The 15,562-nt window shown below is 48.0% G+C and overlaps 1 protein-coding gene across 2 annotated transcripts in view; it reads left to right on the forward strand.

Moving 5' to 3' along the window:
* The first annotated feature begins 7,543 nt into the window (after positions 1–7,543).
* ADCY8 (adenylate cyclase 8) overlaps positions 7,544–15,562 on the forward strand; it is a 131,800-nt gene continuing 123,781 nt past the window's right edge. For both annotated transcript variants that reach the window (XM_072851882.1, XM_072851883.1), the window contains exon 1: positions 7,544–9,617. In XM_072851882.1, the coding sequence (XP_072707983.1) occupies positions 8,685–9,617 (933 nt within the window). In that variant the 5' untranslated portion in view covers positions 7,544–8,684. The remainder of the gene's footprint in view (positions 9,618–15,562) is intronic.

The raw sequence follows: 15,562 nt of genomic DNA on the forward strand, positions 1-15,562 counted from the left end.
TGTTATACATTTGTAGAGAGAGTTATGAGATGGGGTTGTAGGCACAAGTTGAGGCTGTAATTCCAAGAAAAAATCTATGCAAAAGCGTAAAGCAATCAAAACCACCTGGGCTTTCATTTCAGAGGCATCTCTCACATATTATGATGTGAACCGTACTGGAGTAACACTTGGGATCAACAGGCAGTAGTACCATAGCATTCTTTTACTGATAAAACAAAATGTCTGAACTGCTGCATGCTGAAAACATCCACTGGAAATGTCTTGATTAGAGAGATGCCAAAAAACTTACAGCAGAGTGTAGTGTAATGTGGAGCTTCCTCCTTACAAAGCACTGGAATGCAAGATATTTTGTATCCCATTATGATTCCAGAACAAATAATTTTGTTTGTTTCCCCATACAACTGAGAGCAGCCACAACCCTCCTCTGTGTAAATTATTGATGTTGTCATTATAAATAATATAAATCACAATAACAGTACCTGTGGTTTGTTTTGCATATAAAGCTATTTAACCTAGCTTTAGAGCCCTATAGGTGTCATAGACATTCTCCATGCCTGTTTCCTAGGAAAGGCTTTTGGATGTTCTGTAGATCCCTGTGTTACCTGGCAATGAGATGATATTCTCCTTGGCTCTTAGTAACCTCACAATGTTGAAAACAGAGTGGATGCAGCCTTTAAGGCTGACATTGCCTTTTCTAGTTGTGTAAGAGAAGATCAAATTAGAAGACCATGTGTAGGGTAGACCACCTACAGGTCAGTTTTAAATCTTCATCTGGAGCACCAACAACATGCCATTGCTATCAAGCAATTTAATTGACCAGATTTAATCTGCTACAGCAAATCCTGCAATGCTAGAAAATGACAGGTTTTGGTGATTTAGAGAAATGCAATATCAAATTGATTGCTCAAACATGAATCTGTTATCCTCCCCCTATGCCAAGGAAGATGTTACTGAATGTAAAAACAAGATAATAGAATGGAGAAACAAGTACTCTGCCGATCCCATACACATTAATGGTATCATTTCAGAGAATGACTAAAGATTGCCATGAGTCAACGATTCCTCCTAAACATTTTGTCTAAGAACACCTACCATCCCCAGCTTGACTGGCAATGAGCAGATTAACACGCTTCAGTTATGATGGGAGCTCACTTTGAAATAAATCACTGTTAATATCAGCACACCAGGCATCAGTGCTGTCTCTGTGATATGGCAAGTCACTTAAAGGGTTATTTTACATAGTCTCCATTTTCTAATGCAAGAAACCTTCATATAGAAGATAAGGGAGTGGGGAGCAAGAGTTTTGTTGCTGAGGAAAAGTACTTCTTAGGAACCCAGCTGAATTAAACCTTGTGCTTATCTGCAGGCCAGCAAAACACAGTCCTACACATTCGCATATGCAAAGCATCTGATGAAGCAATGTTTCAGAAACATAAGCCAGGTTCTTTCAAAAACCTGCCTGGCATCCTGTCAGCTCCATAAAGAGCTGCTTGAGAACTCAACTCAGGGGCTCTGCATCTAAGATAACATAGTGCAAGTCTTTTTCATCCCAGACTCTCAGAATTTCTGTAGCTTTTACCATCCTTGCAATCCCAACATCCCTGGAAGCCTAAGCCACAGTCCCAGGGCTTCCAGGTTCCCTGGTTCATGAAAGAAACAGGGATGTGAAGAAAGGAGTTCCCAGGAGCTGAAAAGTTGGCTTCATATTTTATTTTAAAATTGAATAGAATTATTTTCCCCTAGACAGAAGAAGAAGGAGAAGAAACAAAAAGGAATTTCCTTTTCCTTGGAAAGTTGAACGTTTCTAGGTTTTGTTCCTGTTCCAAGGTTTAATACACACACATAAGCACATGCATACACAACCCTACCAGACATTCCCCCCTTTGATCTGGCTGACAGGGGGATTTCCTCTTAGGATATGTCTTATACTGCAGTAACTGCAGGATGCTGATCTGGATGGATTTAAAATCTCATACAATATAGCAGCTCCCTATTTGCAAACTAATTAGATTTATTGTATACATCCACAGGAAACATCTCCATGCTGTAACAAGAAAAACACTTTGAGATCTGCTTGTGAAAACCTCTACAGAGGGATAAGAATTATTATTCCAAGTGAAAAAGTTATACAGAATAGCCTTACATATGCTTTTTTACGTTTTTAGTTTCTTTTGAATGTCTCAAATTCAAGTCTCCTTTCTAGTATTAATTTCAATTGTAGCTTCACCCATCAGGCTATCACTCCTACTACTTGCTGCTTCAGGTACCAAATCAAGTATGAAAAGCTTGTGAATGGTTTGTCTGCTGTAGCTTATAAAAATTTCACTTGTAGTGCATTGAGAGGTTAATTTAATAGTTCATTTCCTTTTAACTTCTGTTGCAATTAACAAGCAAGTCAAAGGTCTTTTGTATTAAAAGAAAAAAAAATATCTTCTTCAAAGGAATCCCATAAAGCATCAAGAACTTTCTACTGCTTTGTAAAAAGTATTATTCATTCAGCAATGCAGGTGCTCCAGGGATTCACGAGTCTTAATAGCATTACGGGAGAGTGATGGCATGCATAGAAGAGAGAGACGAGCAAAGAAACAGCTACTCTCTGAAACCTGGTTGGAAAAGGGTGAAAGGGTGGAGGGAAACTTCTGAGTAGCCCACAGAGCAATCCGAAGGACAGCAGTTCTGTTTTGGGAAGTTTTTTCAAATTATTGAAACTGCACTTGAGTTTGAATTAGGATAAAGGCCCTCCTTTCCCAAAGAAGAAGAATGGTCTTCTTTTCTATTCAATCTTGTTTGCTTTAAGGACTCTGTCATATTTCTTCTCTGATTCCAAAAAAACCCCACCATCCACAATGACAAATTGAAAGAGTCATTTGAAAATTAAAAACTTAAAATCACTGTTTTAAAAATGTTTTTTTTTTCCTAAGAGTTGAAATTTTCCGTCATGTTAATGCCTTTCTGAAGGTTAATTTTCAGGAAAACTGCAACAATTGCTTGAATAGACAGACCAATATTTTTCAGTACAAAACAGCCAGCTAATATATTCCTGGTCAGCACCAGTGCCTACTAGGTCATACATAAAAGACTTGTGATGGTCACAGCTGCTAATCCATTTTAAAAACTGGAGTAATAGCTGGGTGGATGAGGGAGTAGACCTGGAAGAGAGGGGGAAAACACAGCTCCACCCATTGGTTAAAAGGTGAATTGTTCATCTCCAGCCCCTTATCTCCCTCCATAAAATCCACATGCTTAGACTGTCTTCTGACCCTTGTATGTGGGTATGTGTATCTGTGAAGGGAGGGAGAGAGAACAAGAAATTCATTTGCATATGAGGGAACCGTTGCTTCACAACATGGAGAAGCAATAGCATGCACAGAAAAAGAAAAATTAAACGTTTTTTAAAAGTTTTTTAAAAGTAAAAATTTTCTTTTAAACTATAGACATTAAAATTGTCATTTTTTGCTACCTCTTTATACTATAACTGATCTAAATGTTTTCTTTATTTTTTCATTCTTTTTTTCTTTCCTTTTTCTTTTTTTTTCCCCTGCCCTATAGTATCATTGAGGTATGCAATAATTTAGCTTCATTGCCTGCAAACTTTAAAATATTTCATTGATATTTTCAATGTACTGAGAAAAATAATCTGCAAACCCCAGAAAATGTTGATTGTTTCCATCATCTGTTAAGCTATGTGTCCTCATCCTCTTTCTCTCTGATCTTTCAGTCAATGAAGCCTTGCTTTTCTTCTACCATGGCTTTTATTAATCAGTCTGAGTGCTTTTACTAGCAAGTGTTACAATTTTTAATCCATTCCCTTATGCCCATGCTTGCTTTCATGCAGACATCACGTTGAGATATGCATTAATTTGAGAAAAATGATAGACAGGTTTTAAGAAAGAAGACTCAATCAATACCAGAAGTTCTTTTTTTTTTCATTATTATTAGAATGTCTAAGTTGTTGCCAAGGAGAAAAGAAAAAAAAGAGGGAGTTATAGGAAAAACAAAACAAAACAAAACAAAACAACAAAAAAAACCCCAAACAGGTAAGGAGGAAATCAAAGCTAATTTGTTCGTATTCTGTCATTTCCATCATTACTGAAGTTTCACATTTCATGTGTGCATGAAGAGATAGATAGGCTGTATGTCGATTGTTCACTTTTCCTTTTTTTAATTATTCTGTGAAATCTGTATTTAAATAAAGAAGATGTATAGTAACACAAGTGTTCCTTCATAATGTGTTAGATATTGAGGCTACCTTTATTGGAGAACCCTGGATTGCTTTGCAGAGCACAGTGCCAGGCTTGCAATCCTGAGGACATAAATAGTCCCACTAAAGTGAATGAGATCATTATTTGCATGATTAAATATCATAACATTAAATTCTACATAAATGTTACTGCTGTGGGTAGAGAGGGGGAAGGAAGAGAGGAGTGTGACATAAACTTTCAGGTGACAGAAGAGGAATGAATTCTGCGTGATTTCATCCTTCAAAAGCTTTCTAGTGACAGTATTATTTTTAAATGGCTTTTAGTGATTTTGTGACACTGCCAAGTCATTTAGCTCTATTAAAAAAAAAAAAAATCCAATAGCAACAAAGATTGAATAATGCACGGTACTAACCTAGGACCAACTGAGCCCTATCAGGACTTACAGGACTCAGGAGGTGCGAGTGAAATTACCTCGTTGGACCCTCATCTCATCCACCCATCAGTGGCAACCAGGGCTTTGGTAGTCTCATCTTTCTCCTGCTCCCCAGGATGGTCAGCCTTCATCCTCACTCTGCAGAGCCCAGAGCATTGCTGCAGTGGGTCCCTATGCTCAGAAAGATCTTGTCCCCTCTTGATAGCCCTGCACAAAGGTGTCCAGTACTTCTGAAGTTAAGATTCAGAAATACATGCAAGAAATGTGCAGAACACTGACCTTTACCTAAGTGCACTCCACTACTTTGCCATCACCACTGAAGAGAGAGTAGGCTCACCAAACACACAGATGGCACAGAAGTGGGGAGGACTGCTGGCATGGAGGAGGGCAGGTTTAGTATTCAACATGTTCTAAGCAAATTGGGCATACAGGATGTAAAAACTACAATGCATTTTAATGAGGGAAAATACAAGATACTTCATGGAGGCTGTTGTGCACATATGGAGCAAGTAACACCTGCCCAGGCCTTGAGGACAGCAAAGAAGTTTCAGTAGGTCATCAGTTGTGGATAAGCCTGTGATGGGAGGAAGGCAGACATCTCACAGGATGTATAAATAGGAGTGCAGATCATAAGACATAGTTTTTAGACATAAGAAATCTTTCCACTGTAGAACTGAGCTGAGTTGTGGGCAACTCACAGAGGGGAAAAAAAAAAATCATGAAACAAGTGTACAGAACCCAGAACAAACCAAAAAGTACATTCAGAGACCTAGAAAATGTGACCCATGGGAAAAAAAAATGACAGAAATTAGGTTGTTTAGCTTAAGAAATGAGAAGGGGAAGAGGGAACGGATGGAAGAGACATTCATTGAATATGTATAGACTACTCCCAGGATAATCTGTTCTCCCTGTCCATGGTAGACAGGACAAGAAGTGATGTGCTGAGTGAATGCTGCAAGGAAAATTCAGGTTAGACATGAAAATGATAAGGGTAGAGAAGCATAGAAATAGACTGCCTGAGGAGGTACAGAGCCTCCATCGCAGGAGCAATGGTGGGGGTAGAGCTCACTCTGCCATGGGGCCCAAGGAGCCTTCCAGCACTGTGACTCAGTGACTACAGCAACATTAGAGAACTGAGAGTTCCCTATTTTGGCTTTATCTTATCTCCTTTGAATGGGTGTCTCCTTAAGCTGCATTGCATATTTGTCTCCTCTTCCTTTGATTTAGCATGATTTGTGTTCAGCAATCTGAATGAGCAAGATGCTTTCTTTCTGTGCTCTGGGGTAATACCACCAATAATTATAATTTATTTCATAAAAGAAATATATAAGACTTATATAAGACTTCCCCACTTATAGTAACATTTTCATCTTCAAGTAGTGCTGCCATTTCCATGGGATTTATCTAGGAGTAAGGATGTGTGTCTAGTGAAACTAGTATTAACCCTTCCAGGTTAGCAGGATCATGCTGAACCACAGGAAAGACCCATTCCGATTCATAAAAGCACCAGTCGTTCCTTATCTGGGCCCACGAGCACAAGAATTTCCTCTGCTTATATCTGTACAAAACCTGCCTCACACATGGGACACAGACTTGGCTGGAGTCCCCAAATCCATTGTAGTGCAAATACAGAAACAATCAGTGAAATCCTTCCTAAATCTCCATGCCTTCCTTACAATAATAGTAAAAGGGGAATTAAATAATGACAGTGGGAGGGGTGTTCATGGAGGCTCAGGCCCACTGAAAGTCAAGCATCACATGCCATGTTCAAGCACCTGGACTCCCAACAGAAGCCAGAGCTCTGAGCAGGGTAGCACAGCTCCCTTCCAGGCAGTGCTTCTGTCCACACACATCTTCACTGCTGACAGAAGGCAGCTGCACATTTATCTCAAAGAATTGAGCAGAATTCAGCACTCTTGTCTTTTGAAACACAAAGAAAACACCTCTCCCTTAATTTGCAATAGTCTAATGTGTAGACTATTTCTGTTTCAGCTGCTTCTCGCGGCAGGGTTTCAGCTCCAAAACTGCCTTTCCCCCAGGACAGAGTTCAGCCACTTTAACAAGGTTTATTCTGGACAAAGGAGGGATGGGAGAGGTAAAGATGGATACCTCCAACCCCACTTCTCCAGGCTGTGCCGCCGTGCACAAAGCATCCAGGTTTGCTGGCACAGACAGAGCCCACAGGCAGAGGAGCAGGGACAATTTCATCTGCCAACATGAGGGAGTGAGAAGCAGCTCTAACTCCAGTCTCTGTGCACGGGACAATTTCTGTTCTTTATCCAGTCATGGATATGCTTTGTAAATGTATGCTATGTATGCTACGCCATGTATCCATTTACACGGATAGCCACGCAATGCTGACAGGATAGAAGCCATCAAACATACAAACACACTCACTTAACACAGGGTGGTTAGAGCCACAGTCCTGGCAGCGACAGCACCTTTCTCAGAGGGTCTGAGCTCGCCCAGGCAGAGGCGGAGTGGTTCCCAAGGCTCCCCCATCCTGGGCAAGAGGGCTGACTCCCAAGCAAGGCCTGAGGCGGCTCTCCCTTGTGCCTAAGGCAGAGGGATGCCCGACTTCAGCATCAGCTCTCACTTAGCATAACGGATGGACGAATCTGCTAGGCACTGCGGGACAGTCCGGAGCGCCTATAGAAGTGCAGCTTGGGGAAACAGAAGTGACACGTGGAGGAGCCCCCTGGGACCAGGGAACCTGCCCCAGCCCCCCCGCCACCCCCTTCCCGAGCCGCCGCCCGCTGTCCCCCTCCCGGCGCCGCGGCTGCGGCTGCTTTAACCGGGCAGGGGGGGTGCGGGCAGCCCCGCCGACGTCGTGGGCATCAGCTGACCGCGCCGAGCTCTGCCTCCTCCCGGGCCGCCCGCCCGCAGCACCACTCCGGCGGCGGCGGCGGCGGCGGCGGCTGGCGGCTCCGCCGTGCGGGTCCCCGCGGCTCCCGGGGCAGCACCCGCCGCCGGCTCCCCGCAGCCCTGCAGCCGCCGCGCTCCCTGCGCGCCTGCCCCTCGCCCCTTCCTCCTTCCCCTCCTCCCTGCTGCCGGGGGAAGCCCCAGAGCCGGAGCCCTCCCTACCCTGGCCCGCGGAGAAGTTGGGATGCTCCCAGCGATCTTCCCACAGCTCGGAGTTTAGGGCGGGATTTTCGTTCCCCGCTCTTTCGCTTTTTTTAGGCTTGGGTTTTGGTGGGATTTTTTTTTTTTTCTCTCCTTTCTTTCTTTCCCTCCTTTTTTCTCCTTACCGAGCGAGCCGAGCCTCTGCGATGGATGGCAGCCCCGAGCCCCCCCCGGGCAGAGGCGCCCCGTGAGCCAGGGCTGCGCGCCCGGCGGGGCATGCCCCGCCGCCGGGGGGATGCGGGCGGGCAGCCCCCGGCCGGCGGCTCCGGCGCCGTGACCGAGGATGCCCGCGACCCGGCCGCCTCTCCCCTCCCGCCCGCGCTGACCGCAGCCGCGGGGATTACAGCAGCTCCCGGGGACCACACCTCGGAGCGGAGCCCCGGGATCCCCGGAGAGAGGAGCTGCCCGCTGTGAACGGCTCTCTGCAAGGCGGCTCCCCCCCACCCCTCCGCGCCTCCAGCCTCCGGATGGGGCCAAGGATCGCCCGCCGGGCAGCGGGGCTGCGCCCGTAGATGCTCCGCTCCTCCCTCCTCCTCTCTGGACCCGCGGCTCGGCTCCCTCCCTGCTCACCGCCCCGAGGAGGGCGCGCACCCAGCCCGCCGGGGCGCCGGGTCTGCGCCGCAGCCAGGCTCCGCGGGATGCGGCTCCGCGGGGCGCCGCGGGAGCGGGCGCGGGCGCGGGGCGAGGGCCGCCTGCGCTGAGCCGGCGCAGCCGCCCCGCGGACCCCAGCGGCAAACCAGCCAAACCGCCGGACCCAGGGGCCTGCCTATAAATGTGATCCCCCCACCGCCACCCCGCTGCCGCCACCCGCCCTTCTCCATCCCCTCCCTCCTCTCCCGCGGCTCCATCCCTCCCCCTGCTCCCCTCCCGAAAGACGAACCCCCCCCCCACCCCCGCCGGTGCTCTGCCCCCCGCCAGTCACCGCCATGGAGCTCTCGGAGGTGCGGTGCCTGAGCGACAGCGATGAACTTTACACCATCAACAGGACCCCCCCCGGCAGCGGCAGACCCCAGCGCCTGCTGTGGCAGACGGCCGTGCGCCACATCACCGAGCAGCGCTTCATCCAGGAGCACAGCAGCAGCAGCGGCGGCAGCAGCAGCGGTGGGGGCAAGGGCTTCAGCTCCGAGGAGACCTGCTGCCCCAACCACCACCCCCACCCGCCGCACCACCACCACCACCACCTCCGGCGACAGTCGGCCGGCCGGAGTTTGGGCGGCGAGCGCCACAACAACGGAGGCACCAAAGTCTTCCCGGAGCGCACGAGCAGCAGCGGGGACCTGGGCTTTCTGCCCCTGGACTGTGCCCCCAGCAACTCCGACTTCTTCCTCAACTGGGGCTATACCTATCGCGGGGTGATCTTCCCCACCCTCCGCAACTCCTTCAAGTCTCGGGACTTGGAGCGCCTTTACCAGCGCTACTTCTTGGGCCAGCGGCGCAAATCCGAGGTGGTCATGAACATCCTGGACGTGCTGACCAAGCTGACCCTGCTGTTCCTCCACTTGACCCTGGCCTCTGCTCCCATGGACCCCATTAAGGGCATCCTCTTGGGCTTCTTCACCGGCATCGAGGTGGTGATCTGTGCCTTAGTGGTGGTCAGGAAGGACACGACCTCGTACACCTACCTGCAGTACAGCGGTGTGGTCACTTGGGTGGCCATGGCCACGCAGATCCTGGCGGCTGGCCTGGGCTGTGGCCTCCTTGGGGACGGCATTGGCTATGTGCTCTTCACGCTTTTTGCAACCTACAGCATGCTCCCGCTGCCACTCACCTGGGCCATCCTGGCTGGGCTGGTCACCTCTGTCCTGCAGCTCGTCATGCAGCTGGTTATCCCCAGATTGGCCGTGACTTCCCTCAACCAGGTACCGTGGTGAGGAAAGGGTGGGAACTTTCCTCTTTCCCTATCACTCTGGGTGAGAGGAGATGTGGGGTGTCCCAAGAGATCCTCTCCCTTTTCGTCAGGTGCTCAGAGGGTCATTACCTGGAGGGGAGACCACAGGCAAAATGCAACCTTCTCCTCTCCCTCTCCTCGCTCCCCCACTGTCTATCTCAAGGTTTCACCTCAAGCTGGGGATGCGGACACTCCCTAACTGCTCTGTCCCATCTCCTTGTACATTCACTACGCTGGCCCTTGAAATAGCTTTGGGAGAGGAGCTCTTGGGGCAAGTGGGGAGGACGAGTCATTTATCATTCCCCTTCCTTACTTCCAGCAGTGGTCCATGGCATGAGATGACTCTGTCTTGGCCAAACTCTCCCACTGCTCATCTCTCATTTTACTTGCTCATGCGTTTTAACTCTAGATCTGCTGGGAGGACTGGTACTTTCATATGTGCAGCGCAGCTTGATCTGGGCTATGGGAAAACAGGAGTAAAGCATGCCACTGTTTTGCCAGGAGAGCAAAGCAGTGCCCCAGTGAAATCAGGGGAAAGCTCCACTTGGAGGTTTGGTGTGAGATCCTAGACTGTCTTTGAAGGGCACCAAGAAGCCTTTTCTGCTGGTGGTCCTGGGGCAAACGTTGTGCTGCATCCTTACAAGTGATGTCTAGGTCAGAGTACAGGTTACATGGGGAAGTGGCGGGAAACTGCTGAGAGGCACCTGGCAAGATATGGGTCTGAGGAGTTAAAACCAGAACTAACCTGACTTCACACTCACCTGGCTTCTTCCACATGAAAGTGAGAATGCGCCAAACTCCCGACATCCCTGAAAGGCAAGAAAACATTGCCTTTCTAGGGCAACTTAATCCTGGAAATTCTTGCTGCTCCCTTCCCCCCCCGCCCCCCCCTTCTCAGACTGTCACTCTGTGCTACCAATATTGCACAGCAGATTATCATCTCCATTTGGCTAGCTCCGGGGAGTCGGGGAGAAGGGGGTGGAGGTACTGGCAGATAATCTCCAAAGAAGGGAGGGTGCAGAGGAATGTGGTGCTGGTGGCATGTTGTTTACATGAATGCTGGGATGTGCAGCTGGGAAGTGGCTGATCTTGCACTTGGAAGTTTTGATGATGATGGTCCATGGGACACATCGACCTTTCTCAGACCCTGGCTCTCCTGAAACCCCTGCCCACCCCTGTCCATCCCCTTCCTTGATGCACTTCTTAGCTGTGGGCTGCCTGACCTCACTTCCCAGAGGCCAGGTTCACCCTGTTTCGGGAAAAGCTGCCCCGGTGTGTTGTGCCTGGCTGAGCCCTATGCATGTGAGACAATTAGACTGCGCAGAGTTCTTCCCCACTCTTGGTAACGTGCTGATGAATGACCTGCAGCTGCGTGCCGTGTCCCACTCCCGTGCGCTGCTGGTGCTATTAGTGCTGGGTCAAAAGCTGTGTGAGTTATGCTGATTTCTTAATTTACTTCCATGTCCTATCCTGGAGCTATGAGTAATGCGCTGCTATCTCATTATGCACAGGTATCACGGCTCTTTAGCCAGTCCACACACACACGCGCATTTCCCGCAGACATTCCTAACGACATTTCTCAGGCGAGATACTAATATCTCTGTTTTGCACCCCGGTACCTTGCCGGTTGTGTGAATGAACTGCCTTTGAGCGGTGCACAATGAGAGATTACCAGCCAGATGATTGCCTTCATGAACTACATATATAAATCTCCTTAACAGGATCCGCACAGCTTGCCACACGTCGGTGTTGATTTACACCGGCTCCCGCCTTCCCAGAGCCCACTCAACGTCGCCTAATTATGCGCCGCTTCGGCCCTTTGCCTCCAACCCGCTATGGGAGAGGCCGGATCCTTCCCCGCCCCGGGGTTTCCTCCCCACCCCGATGCACGGGGGAGCTCGGAGGGGGACGGGGACCCGCTCCCTCCCGCACAGCCGCGGCGAACGCACCGCGGCCAGCGCTGCCTCCCCGCCCCCGCCGCGGCCAGATGCGCGGGGCGCGGAGCGCGGCCGCCGGGCGCTGTCCGCCGGCGCGGTGCTGAAGCCGGCGCGGGGCTGAAGCCGGCGCGGCCCGGGGGCTCCCTCCAGCGGCCCCGGCGGGATCCTGCCCGCCGCCTCCCGCGCCCGGCCGCGGCCCCGCCGGCTGCGCCCCCGCGCACGGCGCTGCGCACCCTCCGCGCCTCCGGCGTCAGGCGCTGTGTCCGCACCGCGCGGGCCGCCGCTCGGCCGAGGGGCTTCGGGGGAAGCGGGCCTGGCGCCCAGGGACAGGCGCAGCCCGACGTAGTTACTTTGTAGTGTGGCAACATTTTTTTACTGTTTCCAGAGAATTGCAGAGTGCTTTCAAGTCTTAGAGAATGAGGGCTTTTACGGCTGATGAAGGGTGTACAACTACTACTTCACAGGTGAACACGGAGAATTTAAATGACTGTGTCATTAAGGTTATACAGGAAATCTTTGGGACAACACAGATTTCTTGATCTTGCAGGCAAAACACTCTTTTATCACAGGGCTTGTTTTCCCAGGTAGAATACTGCATCTTCCCTTCAGAGAAGCCTTACAAGACTAAATGAACTGTTAGATTATGCAGCAATACCTGTGACCATCTTGCTGTGCCTCAAGATGCAGACAGCTGCTTATACTGGACCAAAACCAGGAATTAAAGTATACAACGAAAGAAAAAGCAGAGGGTAAAACTCTGATCGTGGTACAGATAATGGGTTTCCCACTGATTTTTATGAGACCAGGATTTCATGCAGAGAAAATACTGAATTCAATTCTGAACAGAAAGAATTGTCTACCTTGGGGTCAGTTTATTACTGTACCCAATGGTATCCATGGGCACAATGGTTCTGATCCTTTTCTCAGTCACACGGGTACAAATCAGTTATAAGTCTGTCTAAACTCATTAAGCTGCAGCAGTTTATACAAGAGGAAAATCAAGTGCTGTGATCGGTTTTCCCTTAATCTCTTAATTAATCTTAGTTTTCATTGATAAATATGTTCACAAGCAGTTCAAATCATTACTAATGCTGAACACAAGCATGCAGTACTACTGCCTGATTCAGCTATTTGTTGAAGTTAACAAAGTATGCGTTATCATGAATGCAGATAATGCCCACTGTCCACCATTTTTTCTTCCAGTAACACTTAAGAGGTCATCTGATTTTTCTTCCCTTGCATCTCAATTAATTTGAACCAGCATCCTAGGTAAAGGTGAAGGAGAAAGACTGCCTTGAAATTAGATTTAAAAAAAAAAAAAAACCAACAAAACAAACGTAAACTCACTAGTTTCAATCCTGCCAAGTGCTCAGTGCTTCTGGGGGGATATGACCACCCTTCAACCCAGCTGACCCAGCCTGAAATGCTGAGCAATGTGCTGCTGCTCAGCCAGGGGAGAGCCATGAAAAAAGGGCCTGATACCATGATTTAGGTAAAGGCAACACTGGTACTAACTTGACTAAAGATTCTGTCAGGAAACAAATGAGAAATGCAAGACCTTACTGGTAAACAAGTCAAGTGCATTGATTTGTGTGCCTGGTCAGATACCATGCTGGGGGTGGTGTTTGCCTCTGACATTCCCCAAAACGAAAGTTTAATTTGTATTGCATTCATTCTCACTTTTTCCTTGGTGATAATGTAATATACAGTCCAAAATTTCTAAGACTATTTATGTGTTTCAGGCATATGGGGAAGAACAAACAACTCAGAGCTCCTTAGTGTTATGTAACATAGGCAGATAATAATATAGATATGAATTTTGACAGGCTTGGAATTATGTAAGCTACAAACATACCCTGGATTTTAATCCTCTGCCTGTGCACTCTTCCGCTCATGTGAGTGGTAGGTTGATCCTGGCTGGATGCCAGGTGCCCACCAAAGTCACTCTATCACTCCACCTCCTCAACTGGACAGAAAATATGGGAGAGAAAATATAACGAAAGGCTCATGGGTCGAGGTAAAGACAGGGAGAGATCATTCACCAATTACCATCACGGGCAAAACAGACCTGACTTGGGGAAATTAGTTTAATTTCTTACCAATCAAATCAGAGTAGGAGAACGAGAAATAAAACCAAATCTTAAAAACACCTTCCCTCCAGCCCTCCCTTCTTCCTGGGCTCAACTTCACTCCCAATTTTCTCTACCTCCTCCTCCCCAGCAGCACAGGGGGATGGGGAATGGGGGTTGTGGTCAGTTCATCACACGTCTCTGCCGCTCCTTCCTCCTCAGGGGGAGGACTCCTCACACTCTTCCCCTGCTCCAGTGTGGGGTACCTCCCATGGGAGACAGTCCTCCAGAAACTTCTCCAACGTGGGTCCTTCCCACAGGCTGCATTTCTTCACAAACTGCTCCAGCATGGGTCCTTTCCATGGGGTGCAGTCCTTCAGGAACAGACTGCTCCAGCGTGGGTCCCCCATGGGGTCACAAGTCCTGCCAGCAAACCTGCTCCAGTGTGGGCTCCTCTCTCCATGGGTCCACAGGTCCTGCCAGGAGCCTGCTCCAGTGTGGGCTTCCCATGGGGTCACAGCGTCCTTCAGGCATCCACATGTTCCAGCGTGGGGTCCTCCACAGGCTGTAGGTGGATATCTGCTCCACCATGGACCTCCATGGGCTGCAGGGGGACAGCCTGCCTCAGGGTTAAACCCTTTCTCAGGGTTATTAATAGACGAAAAGGCAGGATTCATGAAGTCACAAGGAGTCCTATAGAGATAGATCTGTATAATTATACAATGACAACTGACAGCTCTTACGTGCATATTTCAGCTACATGTTTTCCAAAATCTCATCATAGATACCAGTATACGGGTATGTACAAAACACACTCATCTCTTCAAAATTTCTGCCAAATGCTTGTGGACTATCTGTTAAATCTGTAAGGTATAAGGATATTTCAAAGTTGGCTACCATTTGAGAATCAGAATCAAAACGCTACACCTTTATCCCTATGGTTGCTTTCATAGCATTATTTACTATTCACTTTTCTGCCATAGTCCGTTGTGGGTGACTTATAACCTGATCGTGTGATTTTAGACTGGATTATGATCTGGTTTCCTTTTATATCCTGTAATATCGCCTGACCAGTATCAGTGGGTCACAGCATAATTAGATTAGAATTGGATACACTTTTCTCTGAAGCAGCTGTATCATTGTTGTGCTAAGTAGGGCAAATGCATTAGTTATATTTACAATTTGATGATTAATTGCCTTCAGAGAGTTCCTCCAAAATGGAGGAACTCAGGCAGAAACATGAATGAAACCTGCTTTTATCAGTGAGTTTCAGCCTACAACAATTAGCATACTTGTTCTCAGTGAAAGTTACTTTGCTAGATTTGATGTGACATTTTTTCTGCTGTCAGGACACTTGTGGGTTGTTTTTAAGGTTTTGTTTATTGCTTGCTTGTTGTTTCTCATGGCCTAGAAAAAGGCATATGCTCTAAAATAGCAGCACCTAATGCAAAATAATCACACACCGGAGCAGCGCACTTACAGCTGACAGTTAACAGCAGATCATGCTGGAATGATCCTTATTAGCCTGTACAGAAGACTGAAAGGGATAAACATCTCCAGTCCATCCTCTTACTGCACTTCTCAACCCTGTCAATTATGTGATCTGAACAGGAAACAGAAGAGGGCAAAACTAGAACTGTTTAATGGATTCTTCTCTTTTCAGAGGGCAGAGAAGGTGAGGAGTGGAAGGACTCCTTCCTCCATTTTCCTCATTTCCAGAATATCTGGCTAAGCACAACAAAAACTAGTGTTTCATGTAAAAGGTGAATTTTAGTAAACAGAAAGGAATTAAGCTTTTAAAGTGATGCTTAGGCTGATGGAAACTCCAAACCCAAAAACCCTTACTCAGCTGCTGCCTAGCACCCCATCCCTGCAGGCACCTTGTTAACGTCACATTTCCTTAAGTGCAG

Source organism: Ciconia boyciana, chromosome 2, assembly GCF_034638445.1.
Source record: "Ciconia boyciana chromosome 2, ASM3463844v1, whole genome shotgun sequence".
NCBI classification, from domain to species: domain Eukaryota; kingdom Metazoa; phylum Chordata; class Aves; order Ciconiiformes; family Ciconiidae; genus Ciconia; species Ciconia boyciana.